Consider the following 21,206-nt stretch of genomic DNA (forward strand, 5'->3'; position numbering starts at 1 on the left):
GAGGTGTCACTCAATGGACGCGCTGTGGGGAAACCGCTCTGCACAGGTGGAATCAAGCCACAGACTCCGGATTTTGAAGGCTTTATTGTTTCGGAACCCGGGGATACAGCCACATCCCAGTCTTCTTTGGCCCAGTCCCTCGGTAGCCCGAGGTTCAGGATGGCTCCTCCCCCAGCACCTCGTTGGGCCGTTTAGACGTGAGGGGCAACCAGGTGCTCCCCGGATTCACACGGTAGATGTCATTACGCTTCCTCACCCTGTAGATGTGCAGTAAGGCTGCGATGACAGTCACGAGGCCCAGGATCGCTGACACCCCCATGAAGATGGTGACGACAGGGGAGTTCCGATCTGTGCAGATAAGCGAGGAGTAAATACTCGCACCTTGGCCCTACCTGGGCTTGCCCGTCTAGACCCGCGGCCGCACCTCACTCACCCCGAACGTTCATCACCACTGTCAAAGTGTGCGTGCCCTGTGAACTGACCGCCCGGCAGCAGTAGGTACCACTGTAGTTTAACCTGACGCGGAATGGGATCCCGACGGGCACCTGGCGCCCGGAGCTTTTCTGGAAACACTGTAGCTGTGGTTCCGGGTTGCCCCGGGCCTGGCACTGCAGGACATGGATTGTCCTATCTTTCCACGTCAAATGCTGAGGACATTTGGCTGGGTCAATCTTGGGACCGTCTGTGGGACCGCCAAATGATCAGACACACCCGAGGCACAAAGGGGCAAGGGAGAATCAAGTCTTCCCAAACCAGGGGAATAAGGGATTAGAGGCCAGAGTGACCTACTCACACAGGACATGCAGCTGGACGCTCCTGTTCCTGCGCAAGATTATCCCATCGACCTCGAGGGTGGCAGTGCAGAAAAAGCTGCGCCTGTCGTCCCTCTCGGTGGCGTTTATCTGAAGCTGGGCAAGCTGCCCTGGGGCCACGGCCGGAACTCCATCCAGTGTGACCTGGACTCGGGCTCCGGCCGCGCAAGTCACATTCACTGTGGTCCCCTCAGGGACGGTGGGCTCGGTCAGGTTTACGATAGTCCCACTCAGGTTCACTGTGGGCCCCCAGAAGCCTAGAAGAGGGGCATTAACCGAAAATTTGCTGACCACGTCCCTCCGCGGGACAAGCCCTGCCATCCACCTACGTCTTGCCCCGCGCGGTATGCAGGCCATGCCTTTCGGCTACTCTGCGGACCGCCCCCCTCGCCATACTTGGGGCGCTCAGACTATACTCCTCCCACTCTGGCAGCTCAGGCCTCACTTTTCCTATTTCCCATATGCCTTGCCCCCTTGCCTTATCTCTCCAGCTGTTTTGGCCCCGTCCCCACTTACTGTAAATGGTCAAGTTCTTTCGGATCTCCCGGCTCTCGCCCCCCAGAGTCACGTTGCAGACAATCTCCCTGGCGCCCTCTTGCTCCGCGCTTGCTGTGGCTGTGGCTGTGGCTGTGAGCGTGTCCCCTTGGCTCAAGACTGAGGTATTCAGCATCTGGTTCCCCAGTGCCAGTTGTACCTGGGCCTCTGAGGCTGGAAACAGCTCGTCCAGGCTACAAGCCAGGGGACCGGACGTTCCCACCTCCAAGAACCGGGGGACAGTGAGGCGCGGGGAGGTCACAGGCAGAACTGGGGAGAAGGGTGGGCATGAGTGGGGAGAAGGGTGGGCATGAGCAGGTAGAAGGGTGGGCATGAGCGGGAAATCTCACACAGCCATGGATGCCCCCTTTCCATGTGACATATTCATACCCCCCAACCAGGGTCCTTCTTTCCCAGAATACCTTTCAGCCTGGATCACTCCCTCCCCAGGACACACCTGAACATACTTCTCAAAAGTTCCAGTGGCCGGCTGGGGCCTCCCATCTGAGGCCACCCCCCTCAAATGCAAGGGCATGCCTTCCCAGAAGCCCTTGAGATCTAGGCCATCTCATTCTCAGGAGCCCCATGGCCCAAGCACCCCTACTTTGGCCCAGCCCATCACCCACTGTCCACAATCCCTTCCCTCACCAAAGGTTCGGAGCTGCCTGGGGGCCGAGCTGTTCTGAAACAGTCCCAGTCCTTGGGGCCGTAGGTCCAGTTCGGAGCGGCAAGAGAAATTGGCACCATGATTGTCTCTGCTGGCCAGCACTGTGGTGGTGACCTCTGCAGGCTCCCCGACCGCCTGCTGCCGGCTCAACTCTTCCTCTCCGCGGAGCAGCAACACGGAGAGGTGGGTCCGGGGCTCCCCACCTGCCACCCAGCAGCGCAAGGTGAGGTTTTTGCCCACAGGCTGCCAGGGGGACAGGGGTGCCAGCTCCACACGCTCTGGAAACCCTGGCGGGGAAGGGAGAGGAGAATAGAATTTACCAGCCAGCCCTGCAACCCCTGCCCCAGGGAGTAGAGAGGAGCTGTGGGTGGCCCAGTGCAGAACTGTAAACTTTGACAGGCTTAGCAAAGTGCCAGTAGAAGTGTCAGCTATTGTCATTAGTATCATGATTATTTCCTGTTTTGTCAGATGCCTTGCCAGGAACTATAAAAATAAGATTTGTCCCCAAGGACCTCACAATTAAGGGGGAATAAACAAGAAAAGAAAGGGGACGAACGTTTATGACCACTTATGATGTTAATAATAATAATTATAAAAGTTCCTGTTTATTGGGAGCTTTCCTTAGACTTTCCAGATGTCATTCAGTAATCCACCTTCATTCACATAGCAACTGAGTAAAATTTCCTCTATTATTCCCTTTTACAGATGGAGAAACTGAGACCCAGAGAGGTGATCTACCCAAGGATGCACAGCAAGGAAGGGGCAGAACCCGGGTTAGAATGCGGGTCTCCCAAACTTGAGACTTGTGTGTCTATAGCCTCCTTCATGTCACATCTAGGGACTCCCCTGGCCCTCCTCCCAGCTTCTGGCCTGGGCTCTGGCCTGACCGTCTCCCAGAGCTTGGTCTAGCCCTCCCTGATCAGTCCCCAGGATCTCCTGATCCACCTGCCTGGGGTAGTCTCTCAAGGTGCTCTGGCATAGTCATGGGGTACCCCAACAACCCCAGGCTGGGTCCTCTCCCAACTGCAGCTGCAGTGCCCCTTGCAGGCACACTCTCACCCTCAACAACTCAAGTCTGGATCTCAAACTGTCACATAGAGGCCCGCAGACTGGCTGTTCTGAAAAATATTTAACATCTTCTTCTTTACAATTTTAGAATATTTAACAAGGAGGCCTCCATCTTAACCTCGGGCACCGTTGGTTAGGGATGGTGGTATGCTGGTAATGCTTGGGCTGTCAGAGGTGGGGAGCCCCAACAGCGAGCATTTACCAATTTCTGTGGTGTAAATATTCCTGCTATGGCTGATTTCAAGCTACCCAATATGAGACAAGGGAAGAGATGAGTAGTCAGATCTCATGAGGCAGGACCAACAGGCTCCTACGTAGCACGTGACAGAAGTACCTCACAGACAGAGTGAGGGACACACAAATACACACATTACACGGAAATACACATATGAAGACATGTATACATAGACACATACTGACACAGACATCCACATACAGTCACACACAGACACATGCTCACACACAGATCTGCACATGGGCATGGATACTGACAGTTACCACGGAGATAAACGGGTACACACAGACATACGTGTACACTGGCACAGACACATCATGACATATACTCACGGACACACATGTAGATTCACACATGCATATAGACACTAGTGCCCACACAGGAGCTTACACAGTTAAACACACTAATCTGTAAAGACTTCACAAAATGGTAGGCACTATGAGTGAGATTCTCTGCTATTTTCTAGTGTATTGTATTCTTTTAAATGCAGAGAAACTCTTGGAAGGATGCACAAGAAAGCGGTACCAGGGGGATGCACGGTCTGGGGAGGAAGATGTCACCTATTAAGAACAGGGACTTGGGAGCCGCACTGCCGGCCTATCTGCTCACGGGCTGTGAACCCTGGCAAGTGACTGCACCCCACTGAGCTTCAGTTTCCTTAGCTGTAAAATGAGGCTCATAAGTGCACCCTACACATACCCCACTCCACCCCCTGCCCTGGGGCTTTTTTAAGGCTTGAATGAGCACCTCAGTGGGTGTGAACACTTGAAACTGGCCACTGGCAGCGGCACTAGGTAAATGGAGACTTGACATTTATACCTTTTTAATACTTTCTGATTTGGGAACCCCCTTAATTTATTACCTGCCATAAAATATAAGTAAGAAATAAAAGGCATGAGCTATCAGTTTTTAAATGTTTGCTGGGATCTAAATAAATAGATTTCACATTGCGGCCCTGGCATGTGGTTGAGATGTATCTCTGTCTCTCTGCTATGTGTGTGTATGTGTATGTGACACACACACACACACACACACACACACACACACACACACACACACACGCAAGTCCAGGTCCAAGCTCTGGGTCAGAGAGAGGCCTGGTCCATTCCTGCAAACTCAGGGCATTGCCCATCTACCCCCACCACTGCTTGAGACCAGGCCCACCTCCAGACACATCCACTCACGGTACACTGTGATATCAGAGGAGCTTGTCATCTGGGAGCCATTGCAGAAGCTAGCGCAGAGGACCTTGCTGTCACCAGTCACGTTGCTGAGCTGGAAGGCCACCCAGCTCAGGCCACTGCTCACTAGCTCCTTCAATAGGGACGTCTCCAGGGTGATGAGTTCAGGATCGGGACAATCAGTACTGCAGTTTACCAAGAGGGATCCTCTGGCAGGTACCACCGGGTCCCGGGGCTCCACCCGCAGCAGGTACTCCTGCCCCTGGACATCTACGGGAACAAGGTGAAGCTCTGCTGGTTGACCCGGTACCCCCAGCCCACCCACCTTCAGGCCCCACCATCCATCGCCTCCTTGGAACAATAGTCTCTGCCTTCATAGTGCTTCCAGTTCAGTGGGGAAGGCAGGTGATGGATCAAGGGTAGGGGAGAGCTTAGAAGGAGATCCATAGGAGACTATAGGAGGAAGTGAGTCAAGGAAGCTTCCTGGAAGAGACGACTATGGTGTTTTGAAGGGTAAGTAGGAATCAGCCAAGTGAAAGGGAAAAGTGATCCTGGCAGAGGGAAGAGAACAGGCAAAGGTCAAGGGAACAGATGGAACAGAGAGAGAGTTGGGGTGGAGGAACAAACCCCATGCAGGGATGAGGCCTCAGGGAGCCCTGAAAGCTGAGTGAAGGAGCCATAAACTTTGTCTACAGGACACTGGTGAGCCCTGTCAGATACAAGTTGAAGTGAACCACAGCAACAGGATGTGAGAGCTTTGTTTTCTTCACCCTCTACCAGTCCCCCAATACAGCCCTTCCCACCTGAGTCGCCTTACCTGGGGGCAGCAGACAGCAGCCCAGAAGCAGGGAGATGAGCAGAGTGCGGCAGGCCCCATGCAGTGGCCCCAAGGGCACCATGGTGGCCAACCTGTGGAGGAAGATGCTGTAATGTAGCACTGGGCAGGGCAGTGGGGAGCAGGCGGGGCCACCCAGGAATACGGAAACACAGCCACAGCAGTTAAGATTGTACAAATCCAGGGGTTACATCTTGCCCAAGCCTGGGGAGGGGCAGGGAGGATCCTCTGTGGCCCTGAAGGTCCAGCGTGGGGGGCCCAAGTGGGGCCCTGCGAGACGAGACGGAGGTCACTGGCAAATATCTGACAAGGCGGACCTCATTTGCACGCTCTAAAGGAACCTACAGGAAATGCTAGCACCACCACCTTCCTTTGTTCTCAGTACTAGGAAGTCTGGGTGGAGGGGGGTGAAATACCTCCTTTCTGCTGAGCTTAGAGGAAGTTAATGGGGGAACCTCCAGACACCGTCCTTGAAGTGATAAAGAGTGATTTCAAGGCAACATTTCAAGGGGATGATGCAGGGACTTCTAGGCAGGGCCTCGAGAGATTAGTGTGAAATCTCAACATTCTTGGAGGACATAAAGAGGGACCCCTGGGCCAGCCCGGTGGCTCAGGCGGTCGGAGCTCCGTGCTCTTAACTCCGAAGGTTGCCGGTTGATTCCCACATGGGCAAGTGGGCTCTCAACCACAAGGTTGCTGGTTCAACTCTTTGAGTCCCCCAAGGGATGGTGGGCTCCATCCCCTGCAACTAAGATTGAACACGGCACCTTGAGCTGAGCTGCCACTGAGCTCCTGGGTGGCTCAGTTGGTTGGAGCGTGTCCTCTCAACCACAAGGTTGCCGGTGCGATTCCTCAAGTCCCACATAGGATGGTGGGCTGCACCCCCTGCAACTATCAACGGCAACTGGACCTGGAGCTGAGCTGCGCCCTCCACAGCTAAGACTGAAAGGACAACAACTTGACTTGGAAAAAAGGCCTGGAAGTACATACTGTTCCCCAATAAAGTCCTGTTCCCCTTCCCCAATAAAATCTTTAAAAAAAAAAAGAGGGACCCCCTAAAATGAGTGAAGCCATGAAAATGAACAGAGCCCACATTTATTGGGCACTTGTGCAAGGCTCTGTATTGACTTTCAGAATGGCTCCTGTAGGGCCCTTTACCACTGAAGATTTTGGGGGAATCTCCACTGAGATCCCCCCATTCCCTGTGCATGATGCTGAGGTGGGGTGTTTGGGACACAGATGAATCCTGAGCTACCGTGTGTCAAGGATGCTACTTGTAACTATCCCTTACCCCTGTCCCCCTTGCCCTCACCTCTAGGCAGCTGGTCTCTTTATCTCTAGAAAAGGGACTGGGAACAGCAGTAATAGGGGTGAGGGTGGGGGTGGAGGAGGTGGTGATGGTGGTGTCAGGTGGCCACTCCCACCTCCATCTGCTGCATCTCTTGGGCCTCCAACCTGCCTCCTTTTCCACTAATGAGCGCCAGAGAGGGACCTTCATGGCACCCAGTATTCATCCATTCTCACCTTCCCTGAGGCTATCTTCCTCCTCTCTAACCTGGGGCACCTCCCCTCTCCAATCAGGGGTCTCCTCTGCTGCCCTGACCCCCATCCATTTCCCACATGGTGCTGAAAGAGCAACTAAAACTCAAAAGTATTTGTAAATAATATATCTGATAAGGGATTATATCCAGATTATAAAGAAGTCCTACACTCAACAACAATAAAACCCAATTTAAAAATGGGCGAAGGACTTGAATAGACATATCTCCAAAGAAGCTATACAAATGGACAATAAACATATGAAAAGGTGCTCAACATCACTAGCCATTAGGAAAATGTAAATCAAAACCACAATGAGAGAGCACTCCATGAAGCAGGGCCCCGTTGGGACCCCCATAGATAGTAGAGGCCTCACTGGGTCCCCGGCTTCACCTTTCCTTGACCTATAGCTCAGTAATAGATTACCCACTGTGGCTTAATTTCCCGTCCCAGTTCCCTTCTTTAGAAAATTACCCTGAAACTTATGATTAATACCCTTAAGCAGTGCAGGCAACACAAGCCTTGGACTTGGTTGCCCTCTGGTTTCATCACAACCTCTTATTGCCTAGTATTCTTTCCTGGTTATTCCCACCATTGTTCCTGGGTTGTTAACGCACTAGAGAGCCACGTTGCCAGAGGGAAGGCTCCATGAAGCAGAACAGACTCCCCAGAACTATCACATAGCCTCTGGAGGAATGTCCAGATTTTCCCTTAAATACCATGAGCCAGTTTAGGAATATTAAAGCAGTTTTTGAAGGTATTAACCTGCTGCCTTCTCAGATCACCGGTGCTCTGACAATAAATACTCATCCTATAGCCCAATTTCTGTGTCGGTCTACTGGCTGAGCGGCGCAGGCAACACAAGCCTTGGACTCGGTTGCCCTCTGGTTTCATCCACACCTATTAAGATGGCTACCGTTAAAAAACAAACAATCAAACAAACTAGAAAATAGCAAGTGTTGGGGAGGATGTGGAGAAACTGTAACTCTCACACTTGGCTGATGGGGATATAAAACTGGTTGTTCCTCAAATAGTTAAACAGAATGATTCAGCAATTCCTCTCTTAAAAGAATTGAAAGCAGGGACTCAAACAGATACTTGCATACCCATGTTTGTAGCAGCATTATTCATAGTAGCCAAGAGGTGGAAGCCACCCAAGTGTCCATCAACAGATGAATGGATAAACAAAATGTGGTCCAGCTACACAATGGAATATTATTCAGCCTTAGAAAAGGAAATTCTGCAATATACTACATGGATGAACCTTGAGGACATTATGCTAAGTGAAATAAGCCAGACACAAAAGGATAAACATTACAATTATACAAGGTCCCTAGAATAGAAAACTTCATAAAGTAGAATGGTGGTTACCAGGAGTAGGGGAAGGCGGAGGATGGGGAGTTAGTGTTGAATAGAGAGTTTCTGTTTCAGAAGATGAAAAAGCTCTGTAAATCCATAGTGGAGTTGGTTCCACAACATTGTTAATGTATTTAATGCCACTGAATCATACACTTTAAAATAGTCAAAATGGTCAAATTGATACTAGCATATCTCAGCACACACACACACACACACACACACACACACACACACACACAAATCCACTTATTTTGATTTGTATCCAAAACACGAGCTGGACTGATGGACAGGCAGAGGAAGAATGAATAGATATAGTACGATAAAGTACATTTAGCAACCTGGTAATTTGGAATCTAGGAGTATTCAGTGTACTATTCTTCCAACTTTTCTCTGTTTGCAATTTTTCGGAATGAAATATTAAAAAATAAAAACTGCATACCTGATAGGTCTGGGTGGCTGCTCGTGCCACAAAAGGAGGAACAAGCAGAACGTGAGTACCTCCTGCTGAGAGGGCACAATGCCCTTTGAGAGTTGCCAAAAAATGGAAACTGAACCTGCCCATTCGTTGGTTAAAGTGAGGACATAAGAATGTGTTAAAACTATACCCCAAGGATGACGCAGACTGGTCAAGTCTACAGGACAAACAACCTTCTTTCTTCAACACATGTGGTGCAAGGGGAGGAGGGGTGGTGGAAAAAGGAAGAGGAACTCAGAACTTAAAGGACCCGGCCCTCAGCCAAATGCATGTGGACCTTCTCTGGATTTTTATTTGAACAAACTGTAAACAAACACCAAATATGTGAGACAACTGGGGAAATCTAAACACTCACAAGCTACACCATGATATTGAAGAATTATTTTTAAATTTTCTTTTAGGTGTGATGATATTGTAGTTATTGTTTGTGGTTACATCTTTTCGAGATACATGTGGAAGTTTTTACAGATAAAATGATATTTTCTACATCTGGGATGTGCTTCAAAATGCTTCAGTGGCAGGGGTAGGGATGGGGATAGAGTTGAAACATGACTGGCCACAGGTGTTGGAAACTGTTGGTGGCTGTTGGTTAAGTGCAAGTTCATTACATTATTCTCCTTTGTTCTGTATATGCTTTAAATTGTTCATAATAAAAGTTCATTGTGTACTTCCCCCCCTTCTTCCACCTCCCCCCCCACTCCAGTTCAAGCCGCTGTTTCTCAGTCTAGTTGTGTAGGACACAGCTCCCTGGCCCATGCTGGTATTAAGAGCCTTGCGCTCCCCGGCTGAGGCAGTCGGTCACCGGTCGGCGGCTCACAGCAGCTCACGGCAGCTCTGACGGCTGCCGGCCACTCACACTGGCCGTGGCCGCTCATGGCGGCACACGGTAGCCCGTGGCAGCAGACAGCAGCCCAAGGCAGCACTCAACAGCCCACAGCCGCTCACGCCAACCTCTGGTTGCTCACGGCCGCCCAGCTCCAGGGAGAGCTGTTGTTCACAATCTTAGTTGTAGAGGGCGCAGCTCACTGGCCCATGTGGGAATCCAACCAGCCACCTATGCATTAGGAGCGTGCGCTCCAACCACCTGAGCCATTGGGCCAGCCCCAAAAGATATTTAAAAAGTAGCTGCACAAGAATAAGCCAAGATAATTTTGAGGGGAAAAAAGGAGAGATCTGCCTTGTCAAATATCAAACACGTCCTAGTGCCAACGTCTTTCCAAATTACCAGGTTGGATCCTGCAAGCAGCAATTCCCGTTGGGAATTTGTCCTACAGATACCCTTGAATGTGGGTGAAACGATGAGCACACACGGTTCCTCGCTGCAGTAGCACATAGGTATGGCAAAGGGTTAGGAATGACTGCATGAATCCCAGCAGAGAACAAATGCTGATGAACATTTCAACGGTGGACTACAACACAACCACAAAATAGAACAAGGAAATGCTATATGCCTAGATATATGGGACCATCTTCAAGATCTATTACATGGGGGAAAAAATAGCAACAAAACAGACTAGAGCTCTGTAGAGTTTTGCACATGCTACTATTTTTGCAAAAGATGGGAAAGCATAATATGTGTACAGATTTCCTTGTATTTGGATAAAATGTCTCTGGAAGGAAAAACAGGAAACCAGATGACATTAGTTGCCTTCAGGGAGGTGACAGTGGTGGCTAATGGCCAGAGGAGGGAGACATTTCTCTGCCTCTGTCAATATTACCTATCCCCCAAAGGAGATGATAATTACAATGAATATTTAATTTTGAAAACTGGTATAAAAAGCAAATGCTTCTAGAATAGTGTGGAACTGTCCGTTCAAGAGAGCTTCAATGCATTAGGTCTGGAGACATCCTATGGGAAAGCAAATTACCTGTTTTTCACAATGTGGCTGACACATAACCCATCTCAAGTACCAATTAAGTGGAAACACTTTGGCAAGCACCAGATGAACAGTATCAAATGTTTATTAAGCGCTTGTTTGCAAGTCTCTCTGCTAAGCATGTGGCATACACAATGTCTTAACTCTTTACATTAGTCCTCCAAGTAGCAAGCATGACTATCCCTAGCTCATAGTTGAGAACTGAGGCCCAGAGAGGGAAAGTCACTTCCCTGAGGTCAAACAGGGAGAAAAGGGTGAAACTGGCAGTTGATGTGATGGTATTAGGAGGTGGGCCTTTGGGAGGTACTTAGGTGCCTCATGAATGGGATTAGTGCCCCTATAAAAGAAGCCCCAGAAAGACCCCTCACTACCCTCCCGCTTGTGAGAACACAGTGAGAAGGCCTAGGCTATGAACCAGGAAGAGGGCCTTCACCCAAATATGACCTTGATCTTGGACTTCACAGCCTCCAGAGCTGTGAGTAATCAATTTCTGTTGTTTATAAGTCACCCAGTCAGTGGTACTCTGTTATAGCAGCCCAAATGGATAAAGACAGGGAAAGTCAGGTCACAAAGGTGGAGTCTCAGGGCAGGAGTAAGGCGCAGGGAGTGGGTGAGACCAACTTCCCCCTGTTGGGGTAAGAGTGGGCGGCCCTTTCTGTGGGTACTGCCTCCTCTGATCCCCTGAATCAGAGCCACGGGTGGGCTTCAGCAGACACTGAACACAGAGGGGGCCTGGCCCTGGTATTTTTCGTGCAATGTTTTCAGGATAGGTATGAGGTTCTGGAAAGTTGGGCGGATTGAGGCCTCTGCCTTCCAGCAGTTCTTCATAAGGAGATAGATCTGGGGGAGGAAAAATGGGCTGTGGTTACTGCCCTGTCTACAGTCCAATGGTGGGGGCAGAGGAGGGGGGGGTCTCACCTCACAAGGACATTTCTCTGGCCGAGGCAGCCTCTCCCCTTGTTCCAGCAGTTCTGTGAGCCTCAGTATTGCCATCTGCCCCTGGGTGAGGCCTATAAGCTCGATGAATTTCTACAGAATAAAAGACAAGCTCTTCAAGAGGCACAGCTGCCTAGGTAGAGGGCAGGAGCTTGGAGTAGGACTGCAGGGGTTCGACCACGTTTCCCTGAAAATGAGACCTAGCCGGACAATCAGCTCTAATGAGTCTTTTGGAGCAAAAATATAAGACCCGGTCTTATTTTACTATGATATAAGACGGGGTCTTATATTAATTTTTGTTCCAAAAGATGCATTAGAGCTGATTGTCCAGCTAGGTCTCATTTTCGGGGAAACGTGGTAGTCCTGCCTCTACCACTTCTCAGCTGTGTAACTTTTGGACTTATGACTTCACCTCCTTAGGCCTGTTTTCCCATCTGTAAAATGGGGCAATATCTTCTAACACCTGGGGTGATTGTGAAAGTTAGATAAACTCATATTCATAGAGTAAGTCTGAATCAGGTGTTTGCTGTTGTTATTAAGCCTCTCAGCAAGTTGTTTTGTCTGTCCAGGATCTTTTTTTTTTTTTTAATCTCCTATAAAGGCACTCTGATTGGTTTTGGGAATAAACCCCTAACGTTCTCTTGGCTCCTCCTACAGCCCAGGCCTGGCCAATTATTGTGGCTCATGGATACCCATTGGTTGGCTCCCTGGAGGACATGTGAGCTAAGCTGGGCCAGTCAGAGAGTCCTGAGAATTAAGCTGGAAAGCACCCTTGATCCCCTCAGCTGCAGGGAATGGGTACCTGGAGGGCTGCTGGGAGGACTAGGGGACCATGGTTGCCACAAGAGAGAGACGGCCTGAGAGATACTACCACAGAGAACAGCATAGCTGAGTGATGGAGAAAATGGGATTCATGATGATATCTGAGGGTCTATATTAAGCTGTGCCCCAACTCTCCCCTGGAGTTTGCAAATAGAGGAATAAGCTGTTCCTATTTGAGTTCCTATTTGAGTTTCTGTCACAATCAAAGCCCCTGGCATTTTAAGTGGCCCATTTTACAGATTGGGACTGTGATGCTCAAGTGGATCAAGCACTTGCTAAGCTGGGGGAGCTGGGAATTGAATGCATGCCATTCTAACTCCTCTAGTACGGGGTAGGGGTGCGGGCTTGGCTCTCACCGAGGGGGGGCTTTGGCTGGAATCACAATAGGTCAGCAGTTCATACATGGTGACACCAAAGGACCAGACATCAGATGCATAGTAGAACTTACACTCCTTCAGGCACTCTGGGGCATACCTGGGGGGACAGGGCAGTTAGGCTTTGGGCGAGACCAGACTGGAGTCCTTATCTGGGGCTTGGAAGCCCGCTGGCCCGTTAGGGCCCCTCCCTTAAGGTGAGACCAGACCCTGTCATCTGAGGCCCCAGCATCCACCTCCTCCACTGACTGCTCCAGATAAGCCTGGCCCCCCCTCCAGGTGGGTCTCGTCTAGTCACCAGAACACAGGGCTGTCCCCATCCTCGCGCACGCAGTAGTACTCGTGGCCTTCGGGCACAGCCTTGGCTAAGCCAAAGTCCCCGATCTTGACCAGCCTGTCGTTGTCCAGCAGCACGTTGCGCGCAGCCAGGTCTCGATGGACGTAATGCTGCGTGTGCAGGTAGGCCATGCCCTGGGAGCGGGGTGAGGCGGGGCCTAAGGAGCGGTGACCCCGATGGCTGGGGGACAGTCAGGTCAGGCTTGCAGGGACCGGTTGCGAGAGCAGGCAGGATGGCAGGTGCAACCAAGCAAGGAAGCAGGATGGACGCAGAGGAGACCACAGAGGGGACACTGGACCAGGGGTGGGCAAACTGGGAGGGACCGGGCTGCTGGGCGTGGCCAAGTGAGCAGAGCGGCGTCTCAGAGTGGAAATTAGGCGGGTTGGGGAACTGGCAGGCTGGGGGTGTGACCAGGTGATCGGCTGACGGACAAGTATGTTGGAAAGTCAGCCCAGGGGCTGGGTCTGGCAAGCAAAGGGATGGGACACTCAGGCCAAGCCAAAGAGGAGGGGCAGGTTCTGCAAGCAGGGGCGGGCCGGCCCACCTCGCAGATCTGCTGGGCAAACAGCAGCAGCTGAGCCAGCCCAACGCTGTGCCGGGGCAGGTAGTCTCGGAGGCTACCCAGGGGTACGTACTCCATGACGAGCTGTACCGATTTTTCGCCTAAGGGCGATAGAGGTAGGGGCCAGGGGCGGCCCACCGTGAGCCCTGCAGCTCCCGACCCCAAGGTGAGTAGGGAAGGCCAAGGCCCACCCACACTAGGCCCAGTCCTCAGGTGGGAAGGAGCCACCCTAAACCCTGTCCCCAACCCAGGGAGGTGACAACGGCTGCGACCCATCCTGGCCCTAAGAGAGCGTCCCCCAAATGGAAAAAAGGCAGTCCAGCCACGCCCACTTCGGTGCCTAACAACCTCCGTCCTCCAACCTGGGACTGAGAGGCTCTAATTGGCCACAGGTCCTGATGGCCCCGCCCCATCGACTTCTAGGCCCCGTCCGGTTCCGCCCACCTTGGTCCTCGCAGCAGCCTTTGTACTGGACGATATGCTCGTGGTAGAGCGTGCGCAGGATATCGATCTCCCGCCTCCAGCCGGTGCGGAGCTGAGAGCCGCAGTCCGCCTTGAGGGCCTTCACTGCCACCATCTCGCCAGTGCCGTCGTTGGTCGGGTCGTAACAGTATAAGCTAACCTTGCCGAAGTGACCCTAGCCAAGAACGCAGGATAGTTTTTAGCCCGAGCCTCGATTCCCTGGGCCCCGCCTCCAGGCTGGTCAGTTTGGGAAAATCCTAGGCCCCATGTACTCCGTGTTGCTGGGTCTCCTAGGGGCCTAGGACCCCCTTTCAATTCCCCAGGGCCTCCTTTGAAGCTGACAGTCTTTTGGACCTGGCTCTGCCCACTCTAAAAAAACACCCTTCCGCAGGATTTCCTTAGGATTTGAACTTCTCTGCCCCCGCGAGCTTTCTAACTGCCAGCTCCCCGCCCCGGCCCTCCAGGCCCCGCCCTCACCTCGCCCAGATCCCGAATCTTTTTCAAATAGCGCTTGTGGAAAACAGTGGGGTCTGCCGCCTGCAAGTCGGGGTTCACAGCCAAGACGTCAACAAGATCTGGAAAAGCCACACCGCATGACGTCGGGCCGTAGCCCTTTACCCAGCAGGTCTACACTTTGGGGCACAGAAAGCAGGTAACTGCCTCCCCCAAGGATCAACCCAGAGATAAGGAAACTTTTTGCAACAGCTGGAAAATTCCACATCTAGTCCAAAACGCAGAGTTGGCTGCATCAAACTGATACCTGGGATGTTCTGAGATTGGGTAAAGGGCACAAACTTTTCATCAAGAGAGGAAACAAAACAAAACAAAAAAATGCATCCAAAGAAGTTTGGCTGAAACCAAGGAAAACATTAAGAAGTCGGGCATTCCCCGCCTAAGTGAATTAGAATCTGGCACACACCATGAGCCACTATACAGAGACCTTGAGTGCACTGTGCCTGTGTCAGTAGGAATCCCAATCCCTTCCCCTGCCCCAAGGTCCCAGCACTGGGGTGGGGCTCACTTTGGGGCTGCAGCCGAGTGAGGTCACGCAGGATGGTGCGGAAGGATGGCCGCTGGGCTGGCTCATAGGTCAGGCACTGGCTGGTAAGCATGGCCAGCTCCGGGCACGAGGGTTCAGGCAGCTGGTGCTGCTTCTCGTAGAAGTGCTCTTTCTGTGGGGAAGGGAACCTGAAGGCGTCAGTAGCCCCACCCCCCAAGTCTGTTTTCCCAAGAGGCAGAGTCAAGCCGCCAAGGCGGCAGGGCTGGACCAGCCAGGTCCTTGTACTGTTTTCATTTTACAGGTGAAGCAACTGAGTCTTGGCAAAGGGAAGCTGACTTGCCTGCCACCGCAGAGCCAGGACTTAAACCCAAGTCCAGCAGATTCTGTTGTGTGAAGCATCTCACACTTGTCCCTTCCTGTCCTGACTCCCACCCATCTCTGCTCCCAGGGAGCTCTGCAGACACAGCTCCCTGAATGCATCAGACCCCAGGCCTTTGCACAGGCTGTGCCGAGGCTGCCACTCTCTAGCATGGGCCACTGTGTTATATCTGCACTTCGATTAAAAGCTCCTCTGGGAAGCCTTGCCTACCCCTCGGCTGGGTCAGGGGCATCCTCTGGGACCTCCTCCCCACTACAGCCTGTGCTTCCTCCATCACTACCCAGGTCACTGTGTCTACAACTCAAGCATGTCACTTCTTTGCTGTGTACCACAATGACATTATGAGGCTGGGACTACGGTTATCTCGAACTGATAGATAACCTGATGGAGCCCCAAAGAGATGAGACAACATATGAGGCCACAAGCCAGAGGGAGGAGTTCTGGACCCTGAATGTGCCCTTGGAGGTTTTGGCGCCTTTGTGGGAAGAGCCCAAGGGTGCCCCGGATGTACCTCAGAGGGGCTGCGGCACTGCAGAGGAGCTTCCCCGTTGAAGCAGATCTCCAGGAGGGTGGCACCAAAGCCCCACTTGTCAGCCGCGGTGGTTAGGCTGTTGGCCCCGCCGACGAGGCACTCAGGGGCCATCCAGGGGATCCTCTCTGCCCGCTCTGGGGGCCAGGGCCAGAGGTCACCGAGGGTGAAAGGAGTAGGGGTAGCCACTCCCCATACCCAGCCATGTCCGGGTCCTCACCCTCCCTGGAGAGGGCACCCAGGCCCACGCCGGGGTCACTCAGCTTGATGAATGGGCTGGTGCCCTCTGCTAACCCCAGACGTGCCAGGAGGATGTTCCGGCCACACACGTTACCATGAGCCAGTCTCTTGTCTTCCTGGGGTGGGAAGGAAAGGGGGCATGGCCAGTGGAGGCCTACAGACCCTGTCCCCACACCATCCCACAGGGACAGCCCATGTGAAAAAGACAATCATAGTCATTATGGGGACCCCAACACACTGTCATTGTGTGCCCAGTGGGTCCTTCCTGTTCTCCCAGAGCTGATGGTCAAGGCTCTTGGCCAGGGACAAAAGGCCAGAGGACCCCACTGCTGTACTCAAACCCCTGCCACGCACACTCCTTCCCCAGGGCCTTTGCACTGGCTGTTCCCTCTGCCTGGGATGTACCTGGGAGAATCCTTCCACAACCTGCAGCAACTCCTTAACTCCACCTCTGCTTCCCACCCCCTCCCATGGTTCTTTCTACTTTATAACATACAACGTACATATTTATTATTTCTCATTTATCCCTTCCAACTAAAATGCTGGCTCCCCAAGAAGACAGACTTCTGTTTTGCTCTATGTGTGTCCTCCGGGGCCTACCAAAGAGCCTGGCATACAGGGGTTGCTCTGGAAACTGGGGTAACTGGACCAGGAGAGGCTGGGGATGAATGGTGAGAGAGTAACAGAGGTGGCCAATGCCAAACCCCACAGGGCTTCAGACACCAAGTGGAGGAGTTAGGTGTTCTCTTCCGGGAGATGGGAGATGGGTGTGTGAGCAGAAGAGTTTCATGGAAAGATCTCATGGGGCCAGTTTGTGGAGTGAAGGACGTGTTGAGGTCTCTATCCCCAGTGCTGAGGTTGCCCTGGCCCTCCCCACCAACCGGTGGCCCTCCCCTCCACCCACAGGCCACGTACCAGATAGCTAAGGGCACTGGCCAGCTGCTGGGCTACTGCCACCTTCCAGGCCACAGGCACGCAGCCCCTCTCCCGCCGTAGCCACACGTCTAGAGGTCCATGCTCCACGTACTCGGTCACCATGATGTCTGCAAAGACCAGCCACTGCAGGGCCACCCACCTGCCTCCACCCTCCAGGGCACTGAGGGCAGGCCATGGGGGGCTGGGGCTGTGGGCGGGGAAGCTGTCGGGCAGGGGTGTGTGTGGGGAGCTTAGGAGTGACCTCAGGGAGAGGAGAAATGCAGGATGGAGTGGAGGCTGAGGTGAGTCCAGGGTGAGGCAGAGATGAATGGTGGTGTTTGGGTCCAGGGTGGGTCTGAGACATAGTCAGCTGTCAGGACAATGGTGGAGAGGGGACTGGGGACCTGGGGGTGAGGCAGACAAGTGGAGGCATGGAGCTTGAGGCTGACGCATCAGTGATGCTAGGATCCCACAGCGTTGGGGTGCTCGGGGGCGGAAGTTATTCAGGGTCAGAGTGAAAGCCAGCATTGGGGGGAAGCAGGAGAGGTGGACACATGGGGTTCAGGTTCTGGGGACTGGCCAGGGTCACCCTGTGCAAGGAGTTTTGAGGTACACACAGGGTAGATGTAGAGGTGGGGTGGGGCAGGGGCTGAGGTCTGGAAGGATTGGGGTATCCAACAGGGCTGGGGTCTGCATGGGGTCACAGTCCTGATGGGGTTTGAGGGCAGATGGGGGCTGGGCTATAGAGGCATCTAGGTGGTGAATGGAGCATGGGATGAAGTCGGGAATCAGGGTATAGTCGAGGGTTGGGGTGCATGTAATAGTCAAGGTATAGCCAGAGGCTGAGATGCAATGGGTTGGCATATAGTCAGGGGTTGGGGTATAGCAGGGGGTCAGGGTAATGGTGAGAGTTGAATAGTCATAGATTGGGTTGAATAGTCATAGGTTGGTAGTCAGGGGTCAGGATGTTGGTCAAAGGTCGGGGTACAACCCAGGGAGTGGGTATAAGTGGGGGGTCGGCCCGTAAATGGTGGGGGCAGTCTGCTGGGGTTCACTCACTCTTGGAGCCGTGCACACAGACGCCATGGACGAAGGCCAGGTGCACATGGGACACCTGGCTCATGAGGCTGGCTGTCTCATAGAAGGCCTGTGGGGACACCAGGTCAGGTGGCCGCACACCCGGCCCCTCCCCCAGCCCCGGCTGCATTCACTCACCAGGGCGATGTCATGGTGACTGGGGTCTAGCACCTTCAGCACCACGCGGAGCTCCTGCCCACGGCCCGCGCCGAGCATGGGGGTGTCCCCACCGTCTGCCGTGTCCTCCGCAGAGCCTCTGCCCCCTACTTGCAAGCGGCCCTCATACACGTTGGTCCTCGTGCCCTGGCCCAAGTGGGACAGCTGGGGGAACATGGCAGAGAATGTGTCCACGACAAGAGCTGGTGGCTGCTCCTCCTGGCACCCTCCTACTCCCAGGGGCCCCACACCTGCACACACCTGGGTGATGTCATCCTGGCAGATCCGGTGGAAGCTGAGCTGGCTGAGGTTGAGTGGCCTGGTGCTGCTGGCCTGAGGCCCCCGCATGATGATGAGATTGGAGATCTCTGGGGGCGAGAGCCAAGTCACTGAGGGCTGCCATGGAGGAAGTGCCACCCCCGACCCCGTGCACCCCGATCACACCTCCTGGCTGCGGCAGGCAACAGTGGCGCAGGGAGAAGCAGTCATCACCAGCCCGTAGCAAGCAGCCCTGCAGGGCAGCCCGAAGCTCCCGCACACTGGGGAAGTACCGGTCCCAGCTCTCCAGTGTGAAGGTCCCCGTATGCAGCTCAATGGGGAACTTCCGCAGGCGCAAGCCCTGCGTACCAGGGTCCTGGGGTGGGTTGCAGGATGAGGGCGATGAGCAGGGGTCCAGGCAGGTACACCCAGCCCCTGCCCAGGACCCCCACTCCAAGCCCACCTGGTCCCTCTGGGCCACTGTGAGGATAAGGCGATTGAAGTGGCTGGTGCTCCAGTGGATGAGATAGAGACCGTCCTCCGGCCGCAGCTTAGCCAACACAAATGCATCCCTGCAAGGGACAAGGGGGCAGCATCAGGGGGCGCTGCTGGACCCCCACCTGGCAACAGGAATGCACAAAACCTACCCAGAGGGGCACACTCCCAGCTGGGACAAATGTCAGACACAGCTGCTTATGTGGTGACACTGAGTCTGGGACACACACACGCAGGTATAACACTGTCACACATGACAACTCACGCAGAGAAACAGGCACACACTTATGGGAAACATCTGTCAGACACTGTCAGCGACACAATGACATACACGCAGAGACAGAAAACAGCTAGCTGTCAAATGCCAGCGGGCACACCCCAGCCACAGACACAGCCACTCCCAGGGTGACATACAGTGGACTGTCTGTCCCACCCCCAAAGGAGGATGTTCATTGACACGGCTGCTTACCCAGTGTCATGAGGCAGCACAGGGGCACCGACATCCTAGGCCCAGAGGTAACAATCGTCCTGAACAACAAACAGGAGACACCACGCCACAGGCCCAGGCGCCTGCATACACGGCGGCTCATGTGCTGCTAGACTGGGTGTTCGTGTCCCCCTAAAATTCCTCTGTTGAAGTCCTAACCCTCAATGTGATGGTATTAGGAGCTGGAATCTTTGGAAAGTAAGTCAGTCATGATGGTGGAGCCCTCATGAATGGGATTACTGCTTATAAAAGGGACCCCAAAGAGCTCCCATGAGAACACAGCAAGAAGACAGCTGTCTTGAATCAGAAAGTGGGCCCTCACCAGACACCAGATCTGCTGGTACCTTGGACTTCTGACCTTCGGAATGGTAAGAAATAAACGTGTGTTGTTTCTAAGCCACCCAGTCTGTTGTATTGTGTTATAGCAGCCTAAACAGACTAAGAAACGCGCTGATATGGCCCACAGACCCCGCACGGGTGGCACACACTCAGCTGTGATGTGGCACAGCCATAGCTCTCATGAGGTAAAATGGCTACTTCACCCTCCCCTGGTGTAGAGACGAGGCTCAGAGGGGTGAGACCTCTTAGAAAGAAACCCCCAGGGGCCAGTCCCAGTGTTACACACAGGATAAAGGACACCCAGGCACAGGGACAATGGCCAGACAATCACAAACTATGACCTGGCAGCATGCAGAACGGCCACACACGCATCTGATGACCACATAAGCACTAATACTTCACATTCTCAGCCCTACAAGTCCAAACAGAATCTCTCAGTAACCGACAATTACCAGGACAGACACACACCTGCAGGGGCGTAAACCCACACACATATCTGTGAATGGCCACCAGCATTTGTAAAACATAGCACCACAAAAATCCCCCATCCTATCACGTGTGAAAACATACGAGGACAATTTTATACGCAGTCCCTGGAGCAGTGACACAGCTGCACACCAAATGGGCTGTTCAACATCCAGACACGCACAGTAGTAGTCCCCAACCCAGTCACTCCCATGACACGTCGCCGATGCCATTGTAGTGGCTCTCTCCCTCTCTAACCCCTATTGTACCCCACGTGTAGTACAACACACACACACACACACACAGGCACGCACATGTGAGTGTACTTACACACACACACACACACACACAAATGGAGGCACCAGTGGTATGAGTGAATGCTTGCACATATAATGCAGTCACACACAAGCAAACATGTGCTCACACTCACAGGTACACACCAGACACAAATGCTTGCACACTGACAGCTGCGCACACAAGCACACACTGAGACATGAGTGCCCACAAATCTGTACACACACCTCATTCGAGCCCCAGTTCCCAGAGCACAGTCTAGTTGGCAGCTGCTGCCCCCATGGCCCACGCTGCCCAGCGCCCCCCGCGCACTCACAGCAGGGGTCCGTGAACACCATCTTGGATACTCATCACAAGCCGTGGAGGAGCCACTTCGTGGCACAGGTAGTGGCTCGAGTCAGCTGTCAGGCGGAAATAGCCATCCACCAGGGACACCAAGGACAGGGCCCCGGCCCGGGAAGGCAGGGTCAGCTCCTAGAGGCCAGGGGTATGTCAGC

At 53.2% G+C, this 21,206-nt stretch overlaps 2 protein-coding genes and 1 long non-coding RNA gene across 18 annotated transcripts in view; 1 reads left to right on the forward strand and 2 right to left on the reverse strand.

Moving 5' to 3' along the window:
* Nucleotides 1–65: 65 nt before the first annotated feature.
* ICAM3 (intercellular adhesion molecule 3) lies at nt 66–11,606 on the reverse strand. Of its 5 annotated transcripts, none has more exons than XM_088792490.1 (8): nt 11,501–11,606; nt 5,315–5,406; nt 4,501–4,767; nt 1,995–2,300; nt 1,329–1,616; nt 794–1,069; nt 434–682; nt 66–348 (listed from the first exon to the last, which is right to left on the reverse strand). In XM_088792490.1, the coding sequence occupies exons 2-8, from the start codon at nt 5,394–5,396 to the stop codon at nt 155–157; spliced, it is 1,662 nt and encodes a 553-aa protein (XP_088648616.1). In that variant the 5' UTR covers nt 5,397–5,406; nt 11,501–11,606; the 3' UTR covers nt 66–154. The 5 variants fall into 5 exon arrangements, with proteins under 5 accessions (XP_088648616.1, XP_088648617.1, XP_019600435.3 ...); XM_088792491.1 differs by lacking the exon at nt 11,501–11,606 and adding an exon at nt 9,931–10,514; XM_019744876.3 differs by lacking the exon at nt 11,501–11,606 and adding an exon at nt 8,670–10,514.
* LOC109454351 (uncharacterized) lies at nt 2,059–4,286 on the forward strand. The gene is made up of 2 exons (XR_002138461.3): nt 2,059–2,196; nt 2,719–4,286. It is a non-coding gene; the product is annotated as an uncharacterized LOC109454351 (long non-coding RNA).
* The window catches only part of TYK2 (tyrosine kinase 2), an 18,910-nt gene continuing 8,355 nt past the window's right edge, over nt 10,652–21,206 (reverse strand). The window contains exons 8-24 of one of the 12 annotated variants that reach the window (XR_012498102.2): nt 21,026–21,183; nt 19,093–19,201; nt 18,816–19,005; nt 18,633–18,739; nt 18,354–18,536; nt 18,198–18,285; nt 17,139–17,266; nt 16,204–16,339; nt 15,966–16,120; nt 15,097–15,247; nt 14,553–14,650; nt 14,058–14,250; nt 13,596–13,714; nt 13,013–13,231; nt 12,697–12,814; nt 11,501–11,611; nt 10,652–11,422 (exon numbers count right to left, since the gene is read on the reverse strand). Coding sequence is in view for 2 of the 12 variants with exons in the window: in XM_019744868.3 (XP_019600427.2) it covers nt 11,288–11,422; nt 11,501–11,611; nt 12,697–12,814; nt 13,013–13,185; nt 13,596–13,714; nt 14,058–14,250; nt 14,553–14,650; nt 15,097–15,247; nt 15,966–16,120; nt 16,204–16,339; nt 17,139–17,266; nt 18,198–18,285; nt 18,354–18,536; nt 18,633–18,739; nt 18,816–19,005; nt 19,093–19,201; nt 21,026–21,183 (2,352 nt within the window). In the remaining 10 variants the exon portion in view is untranslated. Of the gene's footprint in view, nt 11,423–11,500; nt 11,719–12,696; nt 12,815–13,012; nt 13,232–13,595; nt 13,715–14,057; nt 14,251–14,552; nt 14,651–15,096; nt 15,248–15,965; nt 16,121–16,203; nt 16,340–17,138; nt 17,267–18,197; nt 18,286–18,353; nt 18,537–18,632; nt 18,740–18,815; nt 19,006–19,092; nt 19,202–21,025; nt 21,184–21,206 lie in introns of those variants that run through there. The other 11 variants (XR_012498101.2, XM_019744868.3, XR_012498106.2 and 8 more) reach the window with 11 other exon arrangements.

Source organism: Rhinolophus sinicus, chromosome 15, assembly GCF_057876585.1.
Source record: "Rhinolophus sinicus isolate RSI-liver-muscle chromosome 15, RSI-T2T, whole genome shotgun sequence".
Lineage (NCBI taxonomy): Eukaryota > Metazoa > Chordata > Mammalia > Chiroptera > Rhinolophidae > Rhinolophus > Rhinolophus sinicus.